At 39.5% G+C, this 11,593-nt stretch overlaps 1 protein-coding gene across 1 annotated transcript; it reads right to left on the bottom strand.

Annotated features, from left to right (window-relative positions):
- Positions 1-2,769: 2,769 nt before the first annotated feature.
- On the bottom strand, positions 2,770-10,738 carry LOC140245505 (uncharacterized). The gene is made up of 8 exons (XM_072325074.1): positions 10,705-10,738; positions 9,580-9,626; positions 8,443-8,577; positions 6,465-6,584; positions 5,058-5,183; positions 4,176-4,439; positions 3,398-3,962; positions 2,770-2,990 (listed from the first exon to the last, which is right to left on the bottom strand). Exons 1-8 carry the CDS (start codon positions 10,736-10,738, stop codon positions 2,770-2,772), a joined length of 1,512 nt encoding a protein of 503 aa, XP_072181175.1.
- Between the last annotated feature and the right edge of the window lie 855 nt (positions 10,739-11,593).

Below are 11,593 nucleotides of genomic sequence, written 5' to 3'. Positions count from 1 at the left end.
TCTACCATCATCCATAGAGGAGAGCCAGTCTTCTGTAACCTTCAATAGCGTGGTCATTGTTGAATGTTGTGGGCGGAAACCTGACTGGTTTTTGTTAATGGCGTCTACTGAATGCAAGTAGGAGTAAACCTGATTGTACACAATCTTTTCAAGCATCTTCACAGTGATTGGCAGAATGGAGATTGGTCGATAATTATTGACATCTGTCTTCTTTCCCTTTTTATGAATAGGGATGATTTTTGAACATTTTAATGATGTCGGAATTTTACCAGTTTTAAAGGACAAATTGAATATAAAGGCTAATGGTGCAATGATATACTCAGAAGCGGTTTTTAACAGACTCAGAGGTAGCGTACCCCCTTCACTGGATTTTTTGTTCGGTAGAGCCCGCAATGCTTTTTCAACATCTGATTCAGAGATTGGCTGAAAACTAAAGTTTGGTTGATTGACTGGTACATACTTCCTGTAGCCAAAATTACTATCTTGTGTGACGCTCCTCTGTATGTTTTGACCAACTTCACTGAAATAAACATTAAATCGATCTGCAACCTCTTCTGATCTCATCAATGCACCATCTTTACCTTGTAAATACACTGGATCTTGATCTTTCTTCGTCGATGGCATAACATGCTTCAATGAATTCCATACCTCATGAGAATTTCTGTCATTTGTTTCAACAGTCTTAGTGATATACTCAGATTTAGCCTTTCTTATTTCTGTAGTGACCTTATTTCTTAATATTCTATACTCACTCCAATCTCTGTCTTCTTTCGTTTTCTTTGCTGTTTTCTTTTGTGTATTTCTTACATGAATCAACTCTAATATCCTTCTTGTCATCCACGGGGATTTTTTCTTTCTTACTCTATGCTTTTTAATGGGAGCATATTTATCAACAATAACCGCTAACGTATTTTCAAAATAACCATAAGCATCATTTACATCATCTTTAGTTCTCAATTCATGCCAATCAATATCAGCAATTTCTTTAACGTATGCTTCCATATCTATACGCTTTACGTTACGTACCATAATATACTTGTGTTGGTTTGGGGGGTTGGCGTTTGATCTGTGTTCCGATCCCCATGTACAATGGATTAAATAATGATCACTTAGAGCTACATGAATAACTCCACTCTGTCTTATTTTATCAGAATTATTTGTAATAATGAGATCCACTAATGTTGAAGTCACATTTGTTACTCTAGTTGGTTCAGTTATGACTTGCTTCAAATCAAAGTTATCCAATATCTGACAAAACCGTTTCGACTGCCACAAAGTTCGATCTAACATATCACAGTTTATATCACCAATAATAACTACGTCCATGTTGATATCGTCAATTCTTTGGAAGAGTGCCTCAAAATTCTGAAAAATTTCCACACCAGAGTTTGGCGGTCTGTACCATACCATACGTTCTTACATAATAGTCTATATATATATGTATATATTGAGTAAGTAGTCCGCGTGTTGGTGCAGTAATATCAAAAATAAAACAGAAACCAAGTTCATGCTGTCATTCCCAACATTTTAAGAAATTTTCTAGCGATTCGCTTTTTCTTACTAAGAACACTTGGGAAAGAGCAAGTCGCTCGAAAATTTGTGTGCCTAAATAAAGCAGTGGGATTGACAGCATGAACATGGTCACTGTTTTCAATATACATAATATTCTGTGCGTGTGTGTAATTGAGGGTATCGCCAATACGTAGGTGCCGTGCGCAGAGCAGCGTTTTAGATGCATCATGGGATAGCTCGGGTGGCAAACTAGCCCCGGTTTTGGCTGCACATGCACTTACAACACGTCTTTATAAAGAGGTAGTTTTTGTTGAAGATTTCTTCGCTTTCCATCATGTGACCAGCACAATGAAGCCTTGCAATAGTGAACCATGACTCTAGTGACCGCAAATCAGTAAAGCTTAGACACTTTCAACTCTTTTAAGCTGAATTATAGCCAAGAAAAAAAAAAGGGGGGGGGGGGGCTAACAACGGAAAAGCAGACAAAGAACTCCATTGATTCGTATGGGAACTGTGACTCGCGTTAGACAACCGGAAGCGAACAATGGACCGAGGAATCCCACAGTGCACCTGTGACAGAGCTCTTTAACGTGCGCAGGAGTTTTTACGTCATTGGCGATAGCGAGAATTATATTCTTTGTAACCACAAAGATAAGTGAGTAAATGCATATATAAAACATTCACAAAATCATGAATAAGTTATGAAATTAATCAATCTTCATGAGTGCCTAAGGTCGTTGTAGTTTAATCATATGGGTAATAACACTTCCTATAGAGAGCATACCAGCACGCATTTAATATCTCTGTGACTGCTACGTAGCAGAACACATTGGAACAAAAACTACAAAGATAATGTTAAAGATAAACTCTGTAAAGATCTCTTGTATCCTGATTTCAATATAGACCTTACAGACGTGAAAATAAGACAATGCTGAAATGACAGAATGCGCTTCTCTCAAATGCGGGAAGAATATACGTTCGTTAGGATTGAGGAACCATGGGAAAACAATAATATCATTTCAATCATAATATGATCCGAATGGTGATTTCAGCCAAAGACACTGTTGCATAAAAACATGTAGAAGTTCACCATGTTTCATATTGTTGTCACTCTTTCACTCGCATTCGCTTTTTCCCCCCTAAACATTAATTTAACCAAAAGGGAAGGTTTCTGTCGCAATCTGACACACGGTTACCGAGTAACATGGGCATTACATCGAAATTCAAACGGCTGGTGACAACGATCAATTACGGCCTTCAACTGTCGGTTCCATCGTTTTGGAGGATATAGCTGTAGGCAACGTTAAACTGCATCAGGGTGAAGCCGACTTCTCCAGTGGCGAGGAAATCGGGCAGGTAGTCGATGAGGAACTTGAGGTGAGGATAGAAGGACGTGGTCTTCCCCGGGTCGCCCTTGATGAGGAAGAGGATGACCGAAGGGAGGAGCTCGTCCGAACCGATGACCTTGGTTTCCCAAACTAGAAATGGGAGGAAAGACGAAGCAGCAAAAATTAATTAAATGGTTAAAGGTGCATAGTCCCAGCAGTGTAGAGGGCGCTGTTGATGATACTGCCGACTGAAGAGTAGTTTGTATTGTCCTTGCATTTGTGTATTCTGTTAACATCTGACACCTGACATTGGATTTGAAGGAAAATGAAGTTCATCACATACCAGAATTCAAGGCTTAATATGACTGTGTTGAATTGCGCCAGTTCACGTTTGATGCGCAATCGATTTCTTACGTCCACCATTTTGTCAATACCATATTTCTTACACGATTATATGAAAAGGAAATCATTCATACGTAACTGATAATTCGGAATGCCACACTACATGTCAGTGATATGACAGTGAATAACAGGTAATATGAATATGATTGACTCACATTCGGACAACCGACGCTTCACGGTGTCAGAGATTTCCCGAACACATTTCACGAGCAATCGGAGTTTCGCGATTGGAAATCCCTCCTGTAGAGCCATTTCAAAGTAGTAGTAAGCGTGACTGAACAATACCCGGAAAGAGACCTTTTCTTCCATGAAGTCAGCATCATTTTTCTTCAATGATTGAAGAGGATGTTCGTCCGATCTTTTCCTTGTAAGGAGTCTGTTTCCGGGCTTTCGCGGTTGGTCATTGCTGCTCTCGTGAAGAGACTCTTGGGACGAAGTTGGGCAAAAATGATCCAATTCTTCTATCAGGCTTGACGAGAATAGCGGCAGTAATCCGTCATCTTTTGAAGCAAACTCTGGGTCATAAGAGCGAGTTTCTCTCTCATGGGGCGTCTTTCGCCTTTCCTCGATCAGAACGGAACTCTGTTTGCTGATGTGATTGATGTCCACTGAACCAGTGCTTGCTGCTTGAAAAGTGCGGTGAGGGTCTTTGCTATTACCGGGCTCCCTTTCGACTATTTGACCGCATGTTTCAGGATTTAACCGGTCAGCTGAAATACCCTCGCATCGGGCACTTGCACAAGTTCCCTCGAATTGTGTGACGGGATCAACATTAGCCTGATCTGCAGAAGAGACAGCCGTCGGTGATAGAGTTTGTGTGTCGGAATGGTTGGCGATATCTACGTCCTCACGGCCAGCATGACCTGCTTGTAGTGTAGGAGTTTGTGAGGTGATAGAGGCTAGTTGTGCCAGCGCGTCGGCAGCAGGTCTGACTAGACTTCCTGATGCTTCCTCCTCGTTTTCGTCGTCGTCGTCGTCGGATGAGGTTGGGTCGGTCTGGACAGATATCTCTGCAGTTTTCCGGATAGGTGGCGTAGACGCGAGTTGACCTGGAGGGTCTGACGTCGCTTCGGGTTCGGCATCGTTCTGACACGGGTCCAGGATGTCAACAAGCCATTCTCCCCGTAACTTCATGTTTCGCGGATTTGCTGAAGGTAGCAGCATCTGTAGCAGTTTGGCATCTCCTTCGTAAGCAAACTGTAATGCAATTGAGAAAAAGTATATGGATTTCTTTTTGTACTTGTCATTTGAAATGGTTCAATAACTTGGTGCATTAGGCGGAGCAATCTATCTATGCTTAAAAACCATGTCGTATAAAATCTTTAAATGTACACTCTCTTGTGTTCATAAGGTTATTAGCTGAATCTTTTACATTAGGATGTTATCCAAAGTAAGCAATATATTTTCGTCATCGTACTTCCCCTTTATTCTTTTGTTCGTTATTCCGACATAATGATAATAATAACAGTGAAAGAAAGATATTATTCAGAGGGGTGAAGGTACAGGTGCGAGTTTCTTCACTTTGTCTCCCTCTACAAATTAAATTAGAAAACCTGTTGATTTTGCTCTGTTGCTAGTTATACTGTAAAGATTACGTGCCTCATACTGTTGCAGAACCTGCAGAACCTGTTGCACAGTCAAATAAGAGGCAACAAGATCACAAAGTTATGCCGAAGTGCAACAGGTTGTGCAAAAGTATGAGGCACGTAATCTTTACAGTATAACTAGCAACAGAACAAAATCAACAGGTTTTTGACAAGACATAACGTGCATAATGCAAATGCACGTGGTAACGGCAATAGAGATTCGACTTACCACATACAACTCTGTAATCTCTGACCTGACGGCTCGGAAAAATTTGGATTCGTATGAAACCCATATCAACTCCGATTTGTCGGGATCCGTGGCTCGATGGAGGTGGGCAGACAATTCAGCTACCATCTAGGTGGGCAAAGGAAAAATAAGCCAATTGATATGGCATCATGCATGTAAACACCAGGGGCCTGTTGCATAAAACTTTTTTTTTTTTTTTTTAACCTGAAAAAAAAAAAAAAAAAAAACTCAGGTTGATTTGTAGCAAAGTTTTTCTTGTGTGAAAGTCAATGGCAGAGTCAAGCTAACCTGAATTTTCAGTTCTTACCAGAGTTTTTCTCAGGTTAGTTATTTTATGCAATAGCCCCAGGTTTTATTCCGTCTTCCTTTAAAAGCAGGGAATTCTCATGCAGAGCAACAAAGACCTGCTGTACAAAGGACTCTTGCGTCAATATACAATACAAAGTGTGTACAATCAAAAACAAAACGAACATATAGATATGATACAGTGAATAAGCAATAAATTTGTAAGATCATTAAAACATAAAAAAAACAAACAAACATAACAACAAATGATGACATTGTATCTAAAAAAAAAAAGGAACCACCGCCGCGAAAAAGAAAGATGCAAATACATATTGAGCGGAGAGTAACAGCTTCAGTAACATCATACGCTGTGATTAAATTTTCGTGCGAAACACTTTGTGTGTGCGTGCGCTCGTTTGTGTATGTGAACAATAATTTTTTTATTGCCCTGTTGTATCTGTAAAGTCTTAAGAGATGTACAAAGAAACCGTTCACCTCATACAATCTGAAATTTCTTTATGTAACAAAGTAACATCGATTAGACAGCATACACAATAAGGGGATACAAAGTTTGATATTTCAGTAACTTAACATAAACGTTTACCCTCAGGACATGATTATATAAATCATGATATCTATTTTTTTTCTGTTTTGCATTTTTAGGGGTGTGTGTGTGTGGGGGGGGGGGATAATGGTCACATTTACAAAGATTTGGGCAAGTGCGGTTTTAGATGTTAGCCCCAATGTTGCCTTTGACATGGCTCCTAGGCAGACTGATTTATAGATAGGAACAACTGATGAGGGAGAAATGGAATGGGCTGATTGGTGATAGTTAATTAGCAAAAATCCTTAAAGGTTCTTAAGTTTAAAGAGCTGACAAAAAGATGATTATTCTAAATGAAAACGACAACACCACTAAACAATGATTCTGAAAACCGATGAATAGAATCTCCCCCCCCCCCCTTTCCCTCTCTACAAGTACATTTTTCAGTGTTTCTAGCGTTGTACCACTGATTGGCCAATCATATTTCAGGACTAAGAATGAAACGAAACATCATAACTATTCTGGTGTGTCGATCACCACCAGCTCCTATCAAAATCGACCTTGATGAAGTGGTCTTTGATCGCCAATGCCAGCTTGTCTGGGTCTGGATGTTGCTGGAATTCCGGGGTACAGGTGTCTGGCCATGGCTCGGGGGATTTCTTATTTGCCCACGGTGATCTCTATTGAGGAGAAAAAACGAAAATAGCAGCAAAATTGTGTAATATAATTTTATGAAACTGTATTGCGAATTTTAGAAGCACTTTATTCTAGCAACGAACAGCAACAGTGTGAACGAGGAATTTCAAACCTTGCGTTTGCATCATTTTGTTTTGTATCACAACGTCCTTTATATGGTTCCTCGATGTAATTTCATCTGAACTGCCTACGAATAATAATTTCTGCTAAAAAGTCTTGACGTCTCTCGCAAAAAATATTTGTATATCTCCTATGCATTTTTCTTTTTATAGTTGGAATACGCGACTTTGTTTTTCTCTACTCGCATTCCAATGATTGGATTTAGTCGAATGGAATGTGAAATCAAGGGAAGACACAATTATGACAAATCACTGTTATCATTCAAAGTGTGTTTATGTAGGTGCTTTTACACATCGTGCATTTAGAGGGTGCAATAAAAATGGGTTGAGTTGGTGGGAAGATGATTGTTATTGCCTAAAGATGCTAAAGTTCCGACAAAGCTGTTAGTGATTCGTGACCTTTAAACTGATTTGTGTGGACAGCAATAATGTCATTGTAAAAAATAAAACAGATGGATCTTTCAAAGTCGAATTCTCGAAAGGATAATTAGATCTAGGTACCTTGTTATCAATTCAGTTTCATGACTAGACTTTGCACTGGAAATAAAAACAGAAGGTACAGCTGTATAAGTTTTTATTTCAAAAATGGAAGTCTCCTACCACAGGAAGAGTTACATTTTGGGGATAAACATGTAACTAATCCGTAGTCTATAACAAACGAAATATTGTGTGAGAAGACCCCACGATGTCTCCATGTTGTAATCTATCTATTCTAAATACTATACGGAAATATACCGGTAAAATACGACATGTTATTTGACGTTGCTTGCGGAAGACATCGTGTAATCATTTCTATTGGTATGTAAATACGAAGACTAAGGAATTCACAGTCTGGAAATAGAATAACTATTGAGCTCATTAACAATTTGGTGTCTTCTCTGACAATGATGAAATCAGCAAGTCTAACGCAAATGTGCAAAATGTAGGCACTGTGAAATCTGGAAAATGTCAAAGCGATTATATGGTGCACAATGCCCAAAATGAACCGTTGGTTGGGTAAGCGACGGGTGACATGATCGGAGTCATCCCCCGAGCTCGACACCAACGAGTCAACAGCCAACGAGCTCGACACTGAAAAAAAAAAAAAAAAAGGTCAATGAGTCTACGCCCTAGGAGTCATAAAGCCCAAGACCTCTACCGCTAGGAAAGTAAGACCCATAAGCTCGACACTAGGCAAATAAGGCCCACAAGTTTGACACTATAGGCAAAACAGATAGATCCACATAGCGTATTATTATTAAGTCCCGTGACGTAGTCGGTGTCGTAGGCCTTTTTTTACCTATAGTGTCGAGCTCGCGGGCCTTGTTTCCAACTGCCGAGATGGTGGACCATCTTGCTCGTAGGCCTTATTTACTTGCTGTTGAGCTAATGGGCCTTGTTTTATGTCTACCTTGTGGGCTGTAAGACTCGTGACTTGTGTGACTCGTGGGTTGTTTGACTCGTGGGTTGTGTGACTCGTGGGTGTCGAGCTCGTGTTGTGCACCCGGCAAAATAATAAACAGCTGTTTCACATTTTGCACTGACAATGACTTAAGCCGTCCTTTAAAATCAATGTCCTTGAAATAATTGTATTAATTTCTCCATCCACCCTCTCTCTATCTCTCTCACGCTCCTGTCTTTAACGCTCATATTCTATATTTTTCGTCTGTCTCTCTTATAGGGCGGTCTACGGTAGTTTTCTATAGATCGCTGTGATAATTCGTTGTACTCTTTTTAATCTTACGCTTGTCCTGCTTTTCCGCTTCGCATTGCCTTCACAGGCGGCTTTCAGCTGTTGGAGCCCGCTCTCACATCGATCCAACACACTCACGATGGCCGCAAAATGACGTCTTTTGAGACGAGTGACACTCTGTAGTACCTAAACACAGTTGAAAGAATTCCAGGGCAATTAACAAAATAGGGAAGTCCTGTCCGACTTGCCAACGCCAACATAGTCACACCAGTATTAGTAATACAATGACAATTTGAAAAAAAAAAAAAGTCCTTGTTTCCCGGAACTTCTAACAGATTCGAGATACGGAGAACAATCATCGGACCTAGGCAAGGATAATAACAGGGGCATATACCAAAATAACTACAAAAACGCAATACACGTGCATTGATATACACTTACATAAGCCAATTCGGGGTTATAGCTCATTGCGTGTGCACATGGGTACATGGCCTTTCTCCTTACTTAGTTGATTAGGCTGTTAGGTAGTCCACTAGTTTTCAAGGTGACAGAATGTATAAGCTTGCCCAACGTAACACTCACTATGGAATTCATCAGTCATATTCAAACAAAGGATGAACTTGTGTAGATCATGTGACCAGAATGATCCATCAATTGTCACTTTGGAAAGCATCTTTTTCATTATTTTGCATTGAATATATCAACAATTCTTTTTCTATTGATCTTGCCAAAATTTGCTATCAGGTGGATGTGCTGGCAAGCACCACTTATACACTATGTAGGTATTACTTGAATAATCATTACATCACAGATGCTTATCTCAGTGACTTTAAAACCAGCATGCTCTGCTGGGACAAATGGCCTTTTTCTCCTCATGCTCAAAATGGAACCCCGAACCGGCTTATTAGGAGGTACTTTGACTTGCCTGTGCATACTACTATGTAGCATTTCTATTCTAATGTCGCTTTTTTCACATTGTGTATCCAATAAACGATTGAGACCTACTAGTATGTCCTAGGAACATTTCCTTACATGACTTTCTTCTGAAATTGTATTTGCATATCTTTTCTCTCTTTCTCCAAAAGAGCTTCTTTGCTAGCAAGCTGTTATCGGATTTTGTGGATTGAATTTCGTGGCGTTGTCTCGATCCAAACGGATAAGATAATTGTAAGAAATAATCCCACATACCATATTCACTTCCCTACTGACATCCTGAAGAGTATCACAGTGGAGTTCTAAAAAAACAAAAAAAAAAAACAAAAACAAAAACAGACACGATCTGAAATAGGGTTATGTTCACGTAAAATATGCTGTAAAAAAAACAGAGTTCAAAGAAACTAGCCACTTACATGTAAGTTTCCAAATGCAATGCGATTATGCCATGTGTCACAAATGAACTGTATAAGAAGTGAATAAACACAATAGGCCTAAGTTTGTCCCCTTTATCACTGTTGGAATGTTTTGACTTTCAAAATAATCAAAGTGACATTCATATTTTGACTGCCCGGAGAAAAGTAGAACGAGCTGATCGATATAAAATGACTTTCAAATTCATTATAACCGTTAGGCAGCCATAAATACCTACAGTATTAACCGCAGTGGCGGATCCAGGGGGACGCACGGGGCGCGCCCACCCCCCTCTTTATTCTTTTTTTTTTAACAAAAGAAATAAACAGAAAATATTGGGGGTCCCTCCCCTTTCATTTTGTAAAGGCGCCTCCCCTTTACGGAATTCCTGGATCCGCCCTGAACCGTCCATAAAAGAATTAAAAAAAAAATGGTACAATATGTCAATATTACATAATGAAACAAATTTCAAGAAGCTAACACTTATATCCTTGAATTGACACATTAATCTACCTCTCAGTATTCATGAAAGTTAGTACATGAATGTCTGTCGCCAATAGTCATGAGACGCAATAACCACGTCTATACGATTCAAAGTACACGAGTGTTTTCAATACTCAACAACGCACAGCACTATTATACATTGAACTTTAACTGTACAAAATAGGGCTGCCCAATTTGACAATGACTTCAATACACTTCATTGAAAATCAAACTCCTTGACGCTCTTGTTTCCATTAGCAATTAACTTCAGGACCGTTCGTCCCATAAACATTACATGCAATACAAAGAATAAATGATGAAGTACAAAACCTATGATTATTCTGGAGAAAAGGAGAACGGATCGGAACCTTTGCAATTTTAGAGAAGCGACCTTTCTACAACTAATAAACAGTGCACCACTGGATATGATCAGTAATGTGGTATACGGAGTTAATTGCGTTTCCGCAGTTATATAATCCTTACCTTTAGAACTCGATTTTCGGGTTTGGCCCGACATTTAGAACTGCTGTTGTTTAGATTCTTCTCACTTGTCTGATCCAACATAAGGGCACATCATGGTCGACATACTGCAGAACAGTGAAACATCGGCAGTCCCTTGTAATGCGTCGATAATCATAGACACAACCAGTCACACTCTAAAACACAATCAAGACCTATAAGGAATGAAGTGCACGTAGATAGCTGGTGGCAATTGCCATATAGCAGGTTAAAGTCGAATAATATGCAGGTGACCGTACAAAGTTCAGCGCCCATCACCTCTTATTTGACTTATCTCAAACTACAGATTGATTGTGAAATCGAGTTTGACAGATGTCGTGAAGTTTTCTGACATCAGGAGAGAAAGGAAGTTATGGACAACTAAATAGGAAGCAGAAAAATTAAGAGGCTAACGTATCATCCTGCAACAATTATTGAAGGTATAACTATGCAACAATACATTTATTGAAGGTATAACTAGCAGACTTTACATGGAAGCAATTAACTGTTTCTGCTTTCTGGTACACAAATACCATTGGACATGTCTTCAAAATCACCAAAGCAGATTGAATATTGGTCAAGTAATATCTTTGTTTAAATTCCGTCTGCCATAGATATTACAGGACCAAACATCCAGTTACCTGTTATGCTGTGTTTGTAATATTGCCCGGCGCGTGTTCTGCTGAACTGTATCCTTATCAGTCAACCAGGCATTTCCGTTGAGGGATTAGACACACACATACGGACAGAGTGGCTCGCAGGAAATGACAGGGTCACGGTGAGGGCAGTGCATCAGTCACTTACGTCTGATTAAAGAACGAGAAACCAACTTGTTATGTATTTCAAATGAAACCAACACCCAAAGAGAAATGTG

The sequence above is a fragment of the Diadema setosum genome, chromosome 22 (genome assembly GCF_964275005.1).
Source record: "Diadema setosum chromosome 22, eeDiaSeto1, whole genome shotgun sequence".
NCBI classification, from domain to species: Eukaryota; Metazoa; Echinodermata; class Echinoidea; order Diadematoida; family Diadematidae; genus Diadema; species Diadema setosum.
This window is presented reverse-complemented; position numbering and strand designations above follow the sequence as displayed.